This window comes from Rhipicephalus microplus, chromosome 6 (assembly GCF_043290135.1).
Source record: "Rhipicephalus microplus isolate Deutch F79 chromosome 6, USDA_Rmic, whole genome shotgun sequence".
Classification (NCBI taxonomy): domain Eukaryota; kingdom Metazoa; phylum Arthropoda; class Arachnida; order Ixodida; family Ixodidae; genus Rhipicephalus; species Rhipicephalus microplus.
Window position 1 is genome coordinate 139,247,387 of NC_134705.1, and position 18,953 is coordinate 139,266,339.

The following is an 18,953-nucleotide window of genomic DNA, read 5'->3' on the forward strand; positions in this document are numbered from 1 at the left end:
TTTGTAGCCACACCTCAAGCTTAAACTGCGTGGCTGGTAAAAAAAAAAAATCTAAGGAAGTTTCGCACTGGGCCAGTCAAGCTTGAAGGGAACATGAAGCTGAGCAGCCTTCTGTTTCTGTTCGCTTTATTTTTCTTTGATCCTCTGTACCTTTCTTTTTTCCTTTTTTTTCCCTGTCGCTTTCCCTTCCTTATTTATGTATATTTGGTTGCTTCTATCTCTTTACCTTATTCTTTATTTCTCTTTTTGTTCTTATTTTTTGATTTCATTCCCTGTCTTTCTATTCCTTCTTCTATTCATCTTGTTTCTTGTATCGATGCGTGGTTTTTCAAGCGTTACGACAATCGAAGGTAGCGTACGACGACCCGAGCGCCTGACGGTTTCTTCACTTAGTATGATCATCAGGGCGCTTCGCCGACTCTAAGAAAGAGACGTCTCTTTGGACCGAGCGCGTGCTCAGTTCATTACAGCTGGATATGCTATATATGCGGTTCCGTGTGCATCACGCTAATCTATGGCGACAGCATGAGACAGCCAAGGACGCTCAGGTGTTCTGCTTTTTAAACAATGATACATTGTACGTGCACGTGCAGGAAGCTAGGCCTCATAACGCAGTTCACGTGTTATAGACACTTTTTTTCTGTGATGTTATGTTTGAATTTATTTAGGCAACTTCCTGCCACTAATATACATAAACGTCAGAAACACTCACCTAACAAGAACCATTATTACGAAGCTCCGTCTAAGACAAGGATACTTGAATATGAGAAGTGCAGAGGACGTGGCCGAATCGCTCTTCTCTGGAGGCTGTGGAGCCAGAAAAACGTCGACTTAGTTCTTATCATGCTATATGTGGTCTGCAGTGTATAAAACTAGCTTAGCATAAATATTACCAAGCGTGTATTAGCAATGCAGGCATGAATCAGCAATGAAAATAAAGTATAATTTTGTTTTAAAATTATGACGCGAAAGTGTATAGGGAAAATAATAGTGACAATAAAGTAATAAAGAATATGTAGACAAGTTTTTACTGGCAGGGCAGAACGCGCATCTTCCACACTTCGTGCTTTTATTACGATTGGAATGACACAGACTCATTCGGCGATTTCGTGTTTTATTTTTCGCAGTCGTCTTGGCCGTTATATTTCGTATAAAGTCGCAACAGGTAACATTGGCTCCCACATTGTACTTCTACGCTCTCGTAAACTCGCATAAAAAAATTAAGCCAGCTCTGCAGGCCAGACACTGGTGAAACAGCGATGCTGGTGGTTGAATGAAGTTTGGTGGAGGGGGGTGATTGAGGTGGGATGAAGTGGGAATGATGTGTCATCAAGTGTATGGATGAAATTATAAAAAAGACAGGATTTTTAATTGTCATACTGGTTAGTAGTGAGTGGTGGGAGGAGTGGCCGGCGCATAGTGAGCATGTTGCCACGCGTATTATTTTGATATGTCCGGTTTAAACACAAGGACTCTGAGCAATACTCGGCGAAAATCACGCCTCAGTGTTAGAAAACCTTCTCGTTCGTATAGTACCTCGTTTTGCTGGATTGCGCATCGCACGGGAACACTAGAAATCAATCCAGGACTTGCACGATCACCAGTGAGAAGGCTGTATATTTCGTCGCGGGATGCACAAAAGTCGGCGCGTCTCAGCGATGTTGAGTTGATCGAGCGCCGACGCTCGGTTCGCCGCTATCAATGCCAGTGAGTATTGCTGTAAACTAAGTTTTTGTTTACCGGCTACAAGCTCGGCCAAATCAACAGCTTCAACTTCAACATACTGACCATACTGCTTTCGTGAACAAAACGACCACGTGACCATTATTATTGGTGCGTTGTGGGAGTATAGTGAGTATTGAGAGTTGTAGATATGCATAGTGGGATATACCCCTTTCTTTGGGTAAATTTCACTATGGTCTACAATGGTCTCCTGACATGAAAGCCTGGACTACGAACCGCTTCGCTGTTAAAAAAGAAAAACAACAAAGTAAAAGTGCGCATCCACTCGGGACGAACGGCTAAAACAAATATGAAACAAGCCGACCATCTCCGTCGCAGCAATGGCACGTGTGATACCAATGCCCTGCGTGCGATTCTTGATACCAATGCCTCCTTCTGCTGAGAGGAAACGTCCCGGCGGCCTTTCGTCAGGCAAAGGACCATGAAGGCACGCCTGGGGCATAGTCTGCAGAGAGATATGTGCCCCGTACTTAAGCAAAAAATAAGTCTTTGATCATACGGGTAAGGTCACGGGCGTCAAGGAGTTAGTATGGACACTATTGACAAAAATATCGCAATAGGGCCATTCCTTGCAATCTCCAGTCCCAATAGCGCCGCCATAGTCGCCAGTACGCTAACTTACGAACATTATCATTTCTGGAGGCTCTTGCTAGACTCTGCTGAAGCAAGCTGCTTTCATCGGAGCTAATGAAAGTTGGTTCGCACAAAAGAGAGTTGTAATCGTGTCTCAGCGGAAAGCGCCGACCTCGACGCTATGCGATTTACAAGAAGCGCAATCGGCTGCGATGTAGATGTCAATTCGATGTGCTTATGCCTTCTAGCATATATGCGTGCGAACGCTGCTAGCTTTCTCAATCACGAATCCTGCACTCAGAAAATTATGTCGCTACATAGCCTTGAATGTGTTCTTGATGTGTTCAGTTTAAATATCTGACCCTGTTCACACTCTTCTCAAACGTAAAAAGGACCTTGTTTGATTCATATTTTGAATAGCAGTAGCGTTGCATAGCGCTAATCTATACTTTGCAATAACATGAAGAAAACGGCTCTGCTTCAGAGATGCGCATTTCAGGATTCTGGCGTTGGCAGCATTGAGACTCTCTCTAATCACGCAAGTCGTCTAGCAACAACGACAGACGACGCACATCCACTAGTTGTGTTGCCTTCAGCCCGAAAAAAAAAAGAAGACAGAGTGGCACGCGTCAAGACGGGAATAAAGTTCAGAGGATGCTTGTAAACCGAACGCTGCAATCAAGACGCCAATGAGGACGTGCCCGTACATCTATGAGAGGTGCCTGTAGGTATATACAAACGTTTTATTTTAGTGCAATGCAGTCCCTAGCGTCTGAGCACCCATGTCGTGTCTGTGACTGCCGCTGTTCGACTAGAACTTCCCTGTGCTGAAAATCAACAAAGAAACAACCTTCCAATACCTATACCTAAAGCCTGGAAACGGCCCTGAAGTGGCCTATAAAAACGACCAGCGTCTCCTATAGCGAAAGCCTAGAATTGATTTCAGAAGCAGTCAGACTAGACCTCATAATCACTCAGTTTCATTCAATTTCGCTGTGCGGCTTAGCGCAAGCTTTGGAAGCCAATTATCTTTCGTCGCCAAATCATGTAGCCAGTAGTGTCTGATCTCACTCTTCCAAGCAACGGTCTCTGAGACCGGCTATACTAATAATATTGCCACATTACTTCCTGGAGTTTTGTTATCACCCCGGTAGACTGTAAGCGTTGTCTAGCGCAAACCGCGCCGAATGCCCAAGAACCATAAGGATAATCTTAAAAACTTCCGATGTGTAAGCGCTGTCTAGCGCAAACCGTGCCGAATGACCAAGAACCATCAAGATAATCTTAAAAACTTCCGATGTGATTACGCACACAATGTGAACATTAGAGTTTCTTCTAGAAATCACGCAGCCGCTCTATAACGCTGGAATATTCGACGGCACGTCTATAAATGCCGATTGACCGCTCATCAATTGTGTTGTCGGCTGACCATCTGTTCACCGCTATCATTGTCAGTGTGTATCACTGTAATATGCATCCCCGTTTAATGGCTACAACTTAGAACGAAAGGAACAGTTTCACCTTCAAGACGTCGACTGCTTCCTTGGCCTCCCTCACGACCACGTGACATATAGGTAGCTTTATCCCTCCCTAATATGACAGTCACGCTTTCTTGATAAATAACCTAGTCGTTTCTATACGCAGAAAATGGCTGATGTGTAATCATAGCTACAATTTGTGAAAACATCCGAACAGGACACCTGCTTTATCAAACAGTGCGGCGTTGCAATGACATATTAGAAACTCTGTATTAAAACAGAAGCAGATTAGAGATGATAAAAGGAAGTTTGCAGAGGTCACATGAAGTCAGTAGAAGACATCAGCTCCACCAAGCGAATAATAGACGTAGGTGCGTTGTAGCGCTTCAGCCTAATAGTGCTTCAACATTCAAATTTTAGATACCGCACATGAGTTACTTGCGTTATGCAACAGCGAACATTCTCTCAATCTTACATCCACCGATTGGTTTAAGAGTAGCGTGATTGTAAATGGCAGAGTAGTTTATGGCGCTGAATTAAACAGAAAGGGCGACTCATACATCGTAACGTAACCTCGGCTTGAAAGCGTAACTTTGGCTTCGAAATTTGGCCGAGCTCATGTGCGGACATGTTCAACACGCGAATTAAGATTTTCTTTAGTACGCACACCCACCTGAAGGGAGTCAAGCGCTTTGCTCTCGACGTCTTTTCCATTTATTTTGCCTATAGTGCGCATAATTTTCTTCGCTTTGTCGGTCTTGCCTTTGTAAAGGAGCCACCGTATTGATTCCGGGACAAACCTTTAAAACAAGAAAAATATGATAAAGGATATAGTGTGGAGACCATTGCACGTGGTCGTGCAACCTAAACGTAGACCAACCGGAAAAGAGAAACGTTTGATCGACGCGGTGCAACCGTAGTGACGACAACTTCCTTCTAAAAGTTATGCAAGAAGCACAGAAGGCATATTGAAATCTAATTTTGTTTCTTTTAAAAAGGGTTAAGGAATTCTATAGAGGGGGAAAAAGGGGGACCATTTTTTATGTCAGCGAGAAGCGCCACCATGGCTGCCCTAAGTTTTGCACTGCGCGGAAAAAGAAAAGGTTGATGTTGGGGTTTTGTTGCACAGAGATAAGTTATTGATATGTGGCGTTTAACGTCCCAAAACCACCATATTATTATGAGAGACGCCGTAGTGGAGGGCTCCGGAAATTTAGACCAACTGGGGTTCTTTAACGTGCACCCAAATCTGAGCACACGGACCTACAACATTTCCACCTTCATCGGAAATCTCAGCCGCCGCAGCCGGGATTCGATCTCACGACCTGCGGGTCATCAGAGTTGCATAGAGCTTTGAGCATACACACGAGCACGAAACACCACATGCAATTGTAAAGCAATTTATTGGCGCATGTCTGCGCCGCCGCGGTAGGCTAGTGGCTACGTTAGTCGGCTGCTGACCCACGGGTCGCGGGGTCGAATCCCAGCTGTGGCGGCTGAGATTTTGGTGGAGGCGCAACTGCTGTAGGCCGGTGTGTCCGGACTTGGGTGCACGCTCAAGAGCCCCGGGTCGTCGAAATTTCCGGGGCCCTCCAGTACGGCGTCTCTCATAATCATATGGCGATTTTGATACGTTAAACCCCACATATCCAACAATCACCTTTTGGCGCAAGTGAAATAGCTAGCCAATTTTCATGAAAAGATACGGTCGTGAAGCACCTTCGTTCGAATCTCGCCACTTTCCCATTACGGATAGTTTCGGTCTGACGTAACGCAGAGGTGTGATTACTTTTATTGTCACTCTCGGAATTCATTGGTAAATATTTCGAATCATGCCAAGACTGGTGATTTCTGGACAGTCTATATACCATGAATTGTCACGCTCTACAACTTCCAAATATAAACAAGCGCCCTGAAGTCACTGAAAGAGCTAATTAACGAACTCTGTACTTGGTCGGAACAGTGTGCTTTCATAAGGGGCAAAGTATTTTCACCTAAACTTAGATTTTGTGCGCATGCAAAAATGACGGGAGCCTTGCTATGATAAAATTTTTGTTAAAAAATCTATATTTTGTTAGAAAAAACGCCCTGCAGCATTTGCGTGAGAGATAATGCACTCATAGTTTCGCAAGCTCACTTTTACACAGCATACTACGTCACAATTGCACTGCATCTCACTCTCTCCTAATGCTACCACGTGCGCAATGAAAGGCACAGTGTCACTACTCACATAGAAACAATGGTCCCCAATAGGGCAGGCACTACGATGAGAGCGTTCAGAAGACGCCAGTGGCCAATTGCGTATGCCACCCATGGTAAGGCGGCACCCAGAAGAGGGTAGACCAATCCAAATACACCCCCCATAAGCATTCGTTTCTTCGGAGGCATGTATTCAAGAGCTAGGGAAGAAAGAGAAGCCAGCATGAAATTCGAAACGTGAAATGTGCAAGAACTATCCTGCATCGATGCCTGCGATCACCACGGCATCAATAACAGATTTGTGTTATCGCCGCACAGTGAAGCGATATGATGAGAATGACAATCCCTATTGAGTTGACCCCACATACACACACACACACACACACACACACACACACACACACACACACACACACACACACATATATATATATATATATATATATATATATATATATATATATATATATATATATATATATAGAAAAAACTCGTTTTTCTGTGTTTTGACACAATAATAAATAATGAGATCTAACAGACAGTAATGCCAAGGAATGTACAGGGGAAGTTATTAGAACCAATGGAATGTGAATAAGAAGAAAGAAAAGTTGGACAAAAAGTAACCAACCGTGAGCAGGAATCGAGCCTACAACCTTCAAATAACGCGTTCGATGTTCTAGCCACTGAGCTATCACAGCGGCCTTCCCCCACACCACTTTTTTGGGTTTATATGTGAATTTAGAGGTAGGAGTGTCGGTCAGCGCCATATATAAGCCAAGCGGCGAGTGTGAAACACCCTTTTATGCGCATGTGTGGCGTCACGTAGCACGTGAACTTATTACGAGTGAGCAGCTGACCAATAGTCCCTCGTATACAACCTAATGACATCAAGTCTGCCAGTACGAGACCCTCGTTAATGAATAAGGGAAAGAGGTGTATACCTAAGGGCTCGTTTTTCCGTGTTTTGACACAATATTAATGAGATCTAACAGACAGTAATGCCAAGGAATGTATAGGGGAAGTTATTAGAAGAAATGGAATGTCAATAAGAAGAAAGCAAAGTGGGTGAAAAAATTAACCAGCCGTGAGCAGGAATCGAACCTACGACCTTCGAGTAACGCGTTCGATGCTCTACTTCTAAATTCACATATAAACCCCAAAAAGTGGTGTGGGGAAGGCCGCTGTGATAGCTCAGTGGTTAGAGCATCGAACGCGTTATTTGAAGGTCGTAGGTTCGATTCCTACTCACGGCTGGTTATTTTTTCACCCACTTTTCTTTCTTCTTATTGACGTTCAATTTCTTCTATTAACTTCCCCTATACATTCCTTGGCATTGCTGTCTGTTATATCTCATTAATATTGTGTTAAAACACGGAAAAACGAGCCCTTAGGTATACACTTCTTTCCCTTATATATATATATATATATATATATATATATATATATATATATATAATCAGACGGCCCCATCACTGCGATGGATTTGGGTACCATGTTGATGTAATTGCGAAAATGAGCCATATTATTTCTCTCAGCCTCCATAAAATAGAGTGCATTATCAAGTAGAGAATGTTGCATTTACCGGTGGTTCTGTTTTAGGCGCTTCCAGAGGGGCTGCAAGCTTGAAAGATTCGAAGGACTCGGAATCGAATAAGGGCCCTGTCCAGCCTTCCTTCCGGCATACCGAGATTACATCAATCGGATGAATGTTGTAATAACGCATTGCACGGTACCGGCCGCACAGCGTCGGCACCTCAGGAAGCATGCGACACATTCGCTTTTAGCGGTGCTCACCTAGTACGAATGGGTTCGTATATATGGCAAGTAGAACGCCGCCGACAAGTACTCGCGTTCCCAGGAACACGTAGAAGTTTTCGGTGAAGAAGGTGACCACTGCTCCCACGCCGGACAGCATGTACACCACCACGGTGACGGGAACGCGGCCGAATCTGCCAGAGAAGCACTTGGGTCAGAATAAAGTACACATGCGATGTGTCACAGGAAAAGGAAGACACAAAACATGCCACTCAGCGTTGTGTGTTTATTTATTTGCAATATGTCAGAAGCCCCTGCTCAGGGTTTTCATTTTGGGGAATGGCTGACCGTCTAACGCAGCACGTTGCTCTGTTGCCCGACAGCTTTGGTTTGTATCAATAGACAAATTTTATCCGCAACGACTACCCTGGACCGCATTAGCAACGGTCCAGCTAGGCAGACCACCTACTTGTTCAAAGTATGAAGACGATGAGCATGACTGAGGCAGTCTGTTTTAATTATCCTGCACCTTTGCAGCCAACTTCGCAGCGAAAGGCTATTACACACGTTATGTGTTATTTAGTCGGCCATTCAACCCGAAGGATGGTAAGAGAAAAGCAGGCGCCAGAAAGGTTAACCGGGAAATATACCTGTTGGCAAGCCTACATTGGTGTAATGGGTAAGGAGGATAGAAAGACCAGAGAAAAAAAGACAAGGAAAGAAAATGCAGTGAATTCATTGAAGCGCGTGGCACAACAAAAGTCTGAGGCGATCGCATAAGTCAGACACCTGAAACAAAGCATAGCCTCCACCAATATTGAGCAGCGTCGCGTGCTTTAGAAGCATATCATCTTTTAAACACTGAATGCATTAGCAAGTTCCGGGGGCCAGTTCATTTCCAGAGTGTAGTGAAAAGAATGTTTTCCCTCATTTGAAAGCAACATTTGGGATTGGAGCATGCGACCGACCACACACAACCTCTACAGACGGAATCACACTTGTCCCGATGGGCAGAGCTCGTGGCAGTGGATGCTAATGTCCGCCGCAGCTGCCTCACTTTCTAACCTTATGCTACATCATGGCACAAGACCTAGCGTGTAGTATGACTAAGTTAGGTATCATTACGGCTTCGGTTTCGCATGCCTTTTTTCAGAAAGAAAGCAGCTGAAGTGGCTCGATGATGCAATCCACGATGCCACCTGTGATGATGATTTGATGATGATTTGTGGGGTTTAACGTCCCAAAACTACTATTTGATTATGAGAGACGCCGTAGTGGAGGGCTCTGGAAATTTTGACCACCTGGGGTTCTTTAACGTGCACCTTCTCTCTAAGCTGCCTACAATTAAGCAGATTAACGTATACAATGATTGCCTTAGGAGCTATTAAGGAGCACAAGAAAAAAACACAAGGTGATGGAGATCTGCGAGGCGATTCATAAGCTGAACCTAATATAGCTACTTGAGTAAAAGTAAATTGGATTCAAGGCAATGCTGCGAACCCACACAACATTGCTGCTGACCAGCAGGCGCACTGCCCATCAGACATGGACCTTCCAGCCGTTCCCCTTCCACCTCAGCCCCTAAACTTACTCCGCATCCGCAAAAGTGTTCTCCGGCAGGATGCAGGCGCGCTCACCGTGTGTCTGCTCTCTCCCCCATCACCTTACCAGGGCGGAGTAAGTAGTGCTTATGGGGCTTCAGGTAGGGGTGGCCCATACACCGGCCCTTATATTGTTACGAAGTAAAGGAAGAGGAAGGACAGAATCAGCTGACAAGCGCGCGAGTGTGCCAATCAGCCATTGTGATTCTCGCCTAAGATTGTTCCTCTGTAAGTGCGTTTATACATGACCCCGTAACATTATTATCATGGAACTGGTCGCATTTACGAGTTGGTGATAGGTGTTCGTATCGTCCCTCTCCAGCGATGCAAGCAGATGCATACCACCTTATATGGACATATAAAGGGTTGCAGCCAGAACGCTCGCGTCACCTCCTTCAAGCCGGCCTTCGCTACAGCGACACAGCCAGTTACAACCGCTGCATACATGAAAACAGATTCCACGAGACACTACTTCACTTCATACACAACACCGGCCTAACGGCGCACATTTAACAAACATACTCAGAAAAAATATTATGCCTGAAAGGCAAGTCTTTGTCGCAATTTAAAAAAAAGATTCCGTCCTTACATGACCAATCATTCTATTACAGAGCACGCGCATCTCATCGAATAGTAAATGCTGCAGTTCATCCCGGAAAGGGGAGATACAAAGCATTCCGAGCGCGACCTAATCATGCAACAATACCCGCAAGAAACCGATAGCACACACACACACACAGATATATATATATATATATATATATATAGGCAGGCATGGTGGTTGAGTGGCCGTAGCGTTGCATATAGTCTATATATATATATATATATATATATATATATATATATATATATATATATATATATATATATATATATATATATATATATATATATATATATATATATATATATATATATATATATATATATAAAATATTATGCCTGAAAGGCAAGTCTAGTAAATGCTGCAGTTCATCCCGGAAAGGGGAGATACAAAGCATTCCGAGCGCGACCTAATCATGCAACAATACCCGCAAGAAACCGATAGCACACACACACACACAGATATATATATATATATATATATATATATATATATATATATATAGGCAGGCATGGTGGTTGAGTGGCCGTAGCGTTGCATATAGTCTATATATATATATATATATATATATATATATATATATGTGTGTGTGTGTGTGTGTGTGTGTGTGTGTGTGTGTTTATTTATTTATTTATTTATTTATTTATTTATACTTACGCATGCACACACACACACACTATCACCATCCCAATCGCTAGCCTGCCTTCGGTTGCCCTGCCGCGGTGGTCTAGTGGCTAAGGTACTCGGCTGCTGACCCGTAGGTCGCGGGATCAAATCCTGGCTGCGGCGGCTGCGTTTCCGATGGAGGCGGAAACGTTGTAGGCCCGTGTGCTCAGATTTGGGCGCACGTTAAAGAACCCCAGGTGGTCGAAATTCCCGGAGCCCTCCACTACGGTGTCTCTCATAATCATATGGTGGTTTTGGGACGTTAAACCCCACATATCAATCAAGCCTGCCTTCGGTTCTAAGTGGGGACCTAAGCTGTGCCGCAAGGAAAACCAAAGTGCAAACGCTTTCGAGCTGCTATCTTAATGAGTGTCTACCTCGAACTTTCGCTCATGGTCAACGCTGCCTTTTTCTTACAACCGACGAGGACAATGCCGACGCCACCGGCACTAGAATTTCGGCTAAACAGCCTCTTCAACGCTAAAGCGTTGACATAGCGCCAATTGCTATGACGGTATGCGGCAGCCTATTTATGTTGCCAGTACTGCGGGTGTTGAAAACTATAAAAGAACGCACAGCACGTGACCTTGCACCGCGTCATTTTGAAGACTTATCATTTGCCGTTTTTGCTGGCAAAATGAAACCAACATAACAAAAGGCGTCGTAATGGGAATTTTTATGCTTCTATGGCTAAAGTGGCTTCTGGACATTAGCAGAGACTGCGAGGCAACCAAATACTCTCGATTAAAGCTGCAGTGTGTGTTTGTCGAATCACAGCCACAAACCAGTGAACGTTGCCTTAAAAAGACCCTAAAACGGTTATTCGAGGTTTTGTCACAGTTTAGGCTAGAGCATCATCAAACCATTCGCACCACAAATTCAGTGACACGCCGTGTACGAAGTCGCTACCGACAAGCATATTATACTCTCCTCCTCACGTCCGTGTGACCTTCTCAACTCGCGAGGCATGCTGGTATCATCAGCGTTCGCAGAGCTCTCATGAGCGCGTTCGACTATTTGAACGTTTACCAGTGTAAGTATCCGAGGTCACTCGCCGACAGGTTATGCGCAGTCTCGGAGGCCATCACACAATGCGCCCGGCAGCACGCACGCCGTCTGGCAACAGTGGCGAAGATCTGCTCCGACAGGTGCCACCACCCTACCAGCCGATCTTCTTCGCATTCTACAGCCCATGACAGCCAATCAGATCAGCAGCCACGATGACGTCAAGTGCCCAGATTATTTCCTTCTGTTATTGGGCAGTTGAAAACGCGTTTGGCCGAGTCCCAGCGGTCTGCAGCAATCTGCAGCAGTTTGCCGACTTAAAGCGTTTTAATAAATTGCACAATTTACGCAGCGAGCTCAAGTCGGTCTCTACATGACCCTTGGGACTCTCTGTACCGGCCCAATGTGTTTGAATAAAATCGTCAAAACGTTTCAGATGTCCCTTTATTGCCGGTATTAGATTCGTAATCGAGGATGATCTCGAACTTTTCTCTTTCGGCCCAGCATCGCACTTCTGTAACCAGGTTAGCATACTCAGCCAGCGTGTATTCACTTAGAGCAAACTCTCTAAACCAGTCCGTCATTACAACTTGAGCCAATAGGCACTAGACATGTGTGATTCTGTTGCAAGCTGTTCGCATTTTCCTCAGTTGATACTCACAACACGTATTGCGTCTGTCTGCAACACTACTGGTATAACCACATAATACTGAGATTGTCTTAGAACTACAGAAACAATGCTTGTGACATTATCATATAAACGATGATGTGATGATATACTTAGGCCAAAAACAAGTGCGTAGAATGCATAAGGAAGTGTTGGTGGTAAGGCGCCACTCAATTACCCTGCCTCTTGCCTCTCTAGTTTCATTCAAACATGCATTCATGGAAACACGGTTCTGTAAGCTCAAAGCCAATATGCTGTACACTTACATGTCACTTAGTGCGCCAAACAAAACTACTCCGAAAGACATGGCGCCGAAGAAGACGGTATGGGAGATGTATTCTTTCCAATTTTCACCACACACCCAGTCCAGCTGGAAAAGTGAAAAAGAAAGCTTGAATTTTTAATATCAATGAATAGAACGAATACAAACTCACCGTGTGTTAGCCATACGGATGCAGCTTCAGAACGCATACGTTCAACAGTGAGCTCTATCACACGAAAACAAAGTAGTCACTAAACGAACATCACGATGGAAGCCCTCACACCACTGGCGACGATGTCATAAAATCTTGGATGATAACTCTTCATTATTGTGCCTGATATCTTATTGATAACAATACGCGCGTACTTGCATGCTATCTGCAACATTCATTTTCCAAAACTATCACATGTTTCTTTTTTCATTTTTCGAAAAACTTCATTGCTCACTGATCTCTGAGATACCACAAGTTTGTCACAATGTCACAACTATGCTCGGAGTCAACTTTCTGTGGCAATGAAGGGAAGGCTACGGAACTAAAGTGGGCCTGTGCCACTACCGAATAGTATAGCCTCACAAATGCATCTATGTTTTCCACGCAAAAAAAAAACATTATTTTGTTTTCTACGCGGTGCCATTTATAAAGAAACGCTGAACAAATCAAGTATATATTAATATTTGTTCTACTTTGTGAAATATAATTTCGCTTTTAACAAGTCTCGAAACGTCACACGTCCTAGTGCACCTCGTAGTCGAAAGGGCGCCTTCACCTTTCGGTGAGCGCACATCGCCCTTCAGCTATTCCAATGACTAGTTAAAAGAGCTTGTGTCAAATTTCACTCACAGATGGCTGTGTAAGCATACGTGGCAAGCTTAATGTCAATGCCATGATATTATCCGGACACAGCCGTCATTCGGAAAGCGAGTCTAGTCGGACTACATCGCGGAGGAGCACATGTTCAGTAGCTCGGCCGCTGTAGTTCCCCTTCATTGCCACAGAGAGTTGTCGCCTCGTTTAATAAACAAACTATGCAAATTTTAAGCTGCAGAAGCACCGGCAGCCAATGTAGTGCCTTAACACAGACTGTATCTGACAACAACGTAATTGTGATGCGTCTGTTTTGACCTCCCCTGTGTTTTAGACTTCCGAGCTCATCGCACAGCTATGAAGTAACAACTATAGCCCAGTCACACTCCTTGCTTCAGTAAATGCGAATACTGGCTTGCGTCGGGGTGATAGACGTGCCTAGAAAGAAATACCCTTTGTTTAAAGCCAATTTAATGAAATTTTGAAATGGTCAGCTGGCATGAGTTACAGCAGCAAAACTTATTTTGCTTATGCGTTCTCATGATTTTTGGTCCGCCGTTTCTCAAAAACCTTCTTATGAGCAGGCGAACGCGCTGTATAGTCAAGTTCAGCAGAAAATTAATTACCTAAAACAGGCATCAGGGTCGTGGTACATCATTTTGTCCTTGTAAAACTTTTCCAACTAAATCTGTCCAGCTTTCATTTCGGTTGGGAATATTCAACGCTTTTTTTTACTGGGTGGTTGCTGACTGACGTATAAAATTGTTAATTTCTATTGAAATTGATGCCCCTGAAATGTTATCGGAATGCCATCTGTGCCACTTTTTTAGCAAATAATTTAGAAATCGTTCAGCCTTATGTGTTAAATGAAATACACTCGTGTGCCCTGTACACGCACGAGCGAAATTTGGTGTACTACCATCGTCTTTGGTTTGTACTGGTGCAAATCGCTACAGGTCAAGTAAATGCTGTTACTCTGTTTGAAGCAAGATTGCTAGCGTGCCTGGGATACGATGGTAGGGTATACGAGTGAGTAATCGTAATGCCACCCGAACCGGCAGGGCACCACGGGCAGGTCACTCCGGGAAGGAAAGCTCTCGTTGAGGTACCGTCCCGGTGTCCAGGAGCCCAGTGCCGTGATGTTCACTTCGTACACGGTACAGCTGCTCCATTTGCCGTCCGAGTCGTGGGGCACACCCAACTCTCGCGCCTGCTCGGGTGTCAAGTTGAAGGTCTTCTCGAGTTCTGGCTGTCGGCACCAATGTGGCGGCTCGAGTAGCGTGAATACGTGCACCGCCATTGTTATGGAGTGCATCGGGACCATGAAGAACCCCAGGTAGGCGATGAAAAGCCATTGAAACGGGCCGAATTCCCCGACGAGTTTCAACGCCTCCTCGAACTCCATGGTCACTGGCACCTGCACGAAAAACAGCACCGCGTGTCGTGAGAGTTAGTGTTCATAGGAAAACGTTGGTGTTGTTTGCTGGCGCCCATACCAGAACGCGGCTCAGCGCCAGTGTGAAAGGAGCAAGAAAATCACTGCAGGGGAAACGAGGTATAATATTTGAAGAAGTATATTGTTGCAGCGTAGGCACAACACTTTTACGCTGCTGCGTTCAATGAATGCAAATGTGAATCACTCAAGCTGGATAGATCAAAAAGTGGTTACAATTTTTGTACATTCTCTTCTAAAACATTGAAAAAATAGCCTGTAGAATCAATGCCAGGACTGATAACGAATGAGTCTCTTTCATAAGCTTTTGCCAGAATCCACGTACTACATGTAGATGTGTTTATATTGGCGCAAAATGATGACGGTAACTTTTGTCTCACATATTGGTTCTTTAAGCAAAACACCAGGGTTATCTTACTGTTTTGGAAGCCATGAGATAAGAAAGTGGGGAAGCGTTTATTTCTGTCTTCACAATCTGGTCTTCTCGCTATGTCGGCACACATTTCTGAATTTACATTGTGAGGCACGGCTTAATACACAGCATGAAGACTGCTCTTCGCTGTACTCTGAATCCGGTAACGTAAACGAAAACCACATCTTATATTTGCCATCTCAAAAGAATATGGCACAATATATTGGTATGACGATATGCATCTGCATTTTCAGCATAATTAACATGGTGCTCCAGGTGAACATACTGACCTTAGGATTTCCCATCATATTGAGTGCATAAGTTTACACTCCCTAATATTGCTGTTAAAAAGAAAGTTGCAATTTTTTAACCTCTAGTCTTGCCATACGGCTAACTCTATTTGTCCGGTATAAAGCGCCACATTTAAAGAAGACACTGAGTATGTATTTTCACGGGTGCAGCGAAGGTGGAATTACGTTACAAAAGCCTGTACATCGTTACGCTTTCTTACATCCTCAATTGTACCCCTTCACATGAATACACTCATCAGCGCCCAGACACACAAAAAAATCATTCGGTCGTTTTGATTACCGTCATCAGGTAGTTATTATATGTTCACTTCGGTATGGAGACCACTTCTCCAAGCATCTCGAAGTTACACTGTCCCGCGCTAGTTGATTTCGTGTTATGTCTGCCGATTCCGTAATTTCGTAACTTGCTTGAATCTTTTGCCGTCTTGCACTGCGTTGCCTCTTCATCGGTATAGACAAGGTCAACGCCAGCGAAACATAACCAGCGTAACAGTGGTGCGGTAAGCCTCGCATTCAAGGCAAGTTTTATTGGAGATCAAGTGGCCGATACTCTCTAGGTTATTTCATCAGAAACAAACACGTTTTAATTTATAATTTATTTTTTAAATTCATAACACACGTGCGCACGTAAACACACGCGTATTCTTCCGGCGACGATGGCGCTTCGCGGGAAACATGCCTCCAGCATGCGGGATGTGGCGAGTCTGTCTTCTGGCCACTCGATGACCACCCACGATGCCTAACGGCAGCCGCAAGCCCGGCTCTTCTCTCGCCCCACAGCGCGGGTCTGGGCAACTGTCGCTGATCCGAGTGCAGTCGTCCCGTCAGCCCTAGACATACAGCCGCAGTGCGAGGCTCCACTTCCACCTATTCGGGGAGCACTCGGCGTCGTAAGTCGTAATTGGGGCACGGAGACTTGAATTGTCGCATTTCAGGTCCGCATACAAGCGGCAATAGTGTCGAAGCACGCCTTCACTCTTTTCTTCTCGCTGCGAAGTCCATAAGGCTGCCTCCTCTCTTTCGTTCTGGCACACCGCAGTGAAGGGAGGTCCGCTGATCTTGATAGGTCTGACGTAAAACGATAGAACTTACGTTATCGCACAGACGTGAATACTATGAAACAAAGTCCTTATTTTGCGGTATTTGGGTGCACGTTAAAGAACCCCAGGTGGTCTAAATTTCCGGAGCACTCCACTACGGCGTCTCTCATAATTATATAGTGGTTTTGAGACGTTAAACCCCACATATCAATTTTCAATCAACCTTTTTTGCGGTGCGATGATGTCAGTATCATACTTCAGTTTAGCGAGTTGTAACGCTTGCATATAGCTTGCCGAGTGGGGAATACAAATGCATGGTTTATTAGACTGCCATAAAAGCGAAGGCTAAAACCAAGTTTGCCGTTAGGTTTACATGACGCCTGTATCGAAGGAGTATGCGTGTAATGGTTATTGTTTCGTAATAAAACTTGATAGCCATCTCTGAAACCGCAATTGACGGTGCACTGACATTAGGAAACAAAGAAATAAATGGTGGTCGAAGTGATTTTCCTACACTAAAAAATGTTTCGAATCCTACTTCTATAAAATGGGGATGGAATCTTTTAGGACCGCAATAAAGTTTTTCATCCATGCATCCATCCTTTTATTACAATTACACAGCCCTCGATTTCCGAATGCGCAATTTCGGAACACGTCTCGGAAGTGGTCAACCTCCCATCTCGAAGATATGTGCCCTGCCTTTGTAGGGACAAGCAAACTTCTTTATTTGGCCAAGTGAAGATTGTCAGCCGCCGGGCGCTTTTATAACAGCGCTATAGCATGTGCGGTAAAAAGCCACAGTATAATAAAGTTAGGAGTAAGTAAAGGACCACAGAGCGCGTGATGGGACAAAAAATTATCGGTGCGAAGCTAACAGATGGGATAAAAACAAATGAAACGAGATTACAAACACGTGCAGCCGTTATCCTCCTTTATGATAAAGTAAACGATTAACCTGCGGCAATCACGTCATTGTGAAGGCAGATTGCCGATGGGCATTTATTTAGAGCGTCATGACCAACATCGAGAAACGTGAAGGGCTGTTGAGAATAGGCGAGTGTGTGGCGGAATACCAAATTAACAAATGATGAAATGTAAAAACCAATCGGGTAGCTTAGAGCAATGTGAATAGCTGTAAATAATTGGCATAGGCTTTCTCAATAACATCTGAGGTTTCATAATCAGAAACCACAATATGATTGTGAGAGATGCCACAGTGGAGGGTTCCGAAAACGTTTTTAGCCATTTCGTGGAATTCAGCCTGCAGTGACATCTACGGCGCACGACGTCTACCATTACACCTGCACCGAAATGCAGCCGCCGCAACCAGGATCGAACCGCAACCTCCGGGTCAGCACCTCAGAACAATAGCCACAGTTTCACCATGATAGACTGACACGTCTTTCATCCTGTCATGGAAATAAGATATAGGCCGATAGCGATGATCACTCCGTGTGATGGTATCTGCCTTTGGTAATACTTAGAATCGTTAGTTCTGATGTGCACGAATGCTCGCTCATCATCATCATCAGCAGGGCATAGGCCTCTCCCAAGGTACGCCAATCGACCCGCTCTTGTGCTTTGGGCTGCCACGTTATACCTGCGAAGTTTTTTTATATCATCGGCCCATCAGACTTTGTGTCTCCCCCTCGTGTGTTTGCCTTCTCTGGGACACGGTAAGTTACCCCTAATGATCAGCGTTTATCCTGCCTACGCACTACGTGCCCAGTCCTTATCCATTTCTTCTTCTTGATTTCAACTGTAGGATATCCTTAACCCAGATTTGTTCCCTGACCTACTCTGCTCTCTTTTTGCACCTTTATTCAATAAAAGGATACAACGAGACTGGCTCTTGTCCGATTCACACTTGCCTAAAAGCGCAGTCATGTGACGCACGTGGACGAGCGCTTTCATAGCTGTGCTACAGGAGCGAGTTGGTTGTTTGAGGCATTGTAACGCGTGATAAGGTTCTGTTTTAATTCGTGAATGGATTCGTTGATGTGAAGCGCCATAAATAACAGACAGAGACACAGGCATGTCAAGTCTCATAGACGACACAGGCACACAGGGGACACAGGCCTGTGTCTCTGTGTGCCATTCGCGCTAAGTTCCACAATGCGTTCGTTTCAACTGCTTCAGCTTTTCTTACTACTGCAGTTCTTTAATGAGTTCTGTAACAATTCCACTGTATGGCTGTGGGCAATCAAGATTTGTATCACACGCCCACTGCACTCAACTTCTTGATGTGTGCTAAAATGGCAGCAAATAGTATTCGATTGCTTCAAACCAGACTCGTCCGGCATCATACTAACCCAGCAGTGGTATAAATAAGAAAATGTCGAACTCACTGCGGTTAATGTATTGGAGCTTGGTGGACCT

At 44.5% G+C, this 18,953-nt stretch overlaps 1 protein-coding gene across 2 annotated transcripts in view; it reads right to left on the reverse strand.

Moving 5' to 3' along the window:
- The window catches only part of LOC119168432 (beta-alanine transporter-like), a 70,608-nt gene that overhangs the window by 10,593 nt on the left and 41,062 nt on the right, over positions 1–18,953 (reverse strand). For both annotated transcript variants that reach the window (XM_037419837.2, XM_075866717.1), the window contains exons 3-8: positions 14,362–14,775; positions 12,558–12,661; positions 7,788–7,942; positions 6,025–6,193; positions 4,468–4,594; positions 713–807 (exon numbers count right to left, since the gene is read on the reverse strand). In XM_037419837.2, the coding sequence (XP_037275734.2) occupies positions 713–807; positions 4,468–4,594; positions 6,025–6,193; positions 7,788–7,942; positions 12,558–12,661; positions 14,362–14,763 (1,052 nt within the window). In that variant the 5' untranslated portion in view covers positions 14,764–14,775. The remainder of the gene's footprint in view (positions 1–712; positions 808–4,467; positions 4,595–6,024; positions 6,194–7,787; positions 7,943–12,557; positions 12,662–14,361; positions 14,776–18,953) is intronic.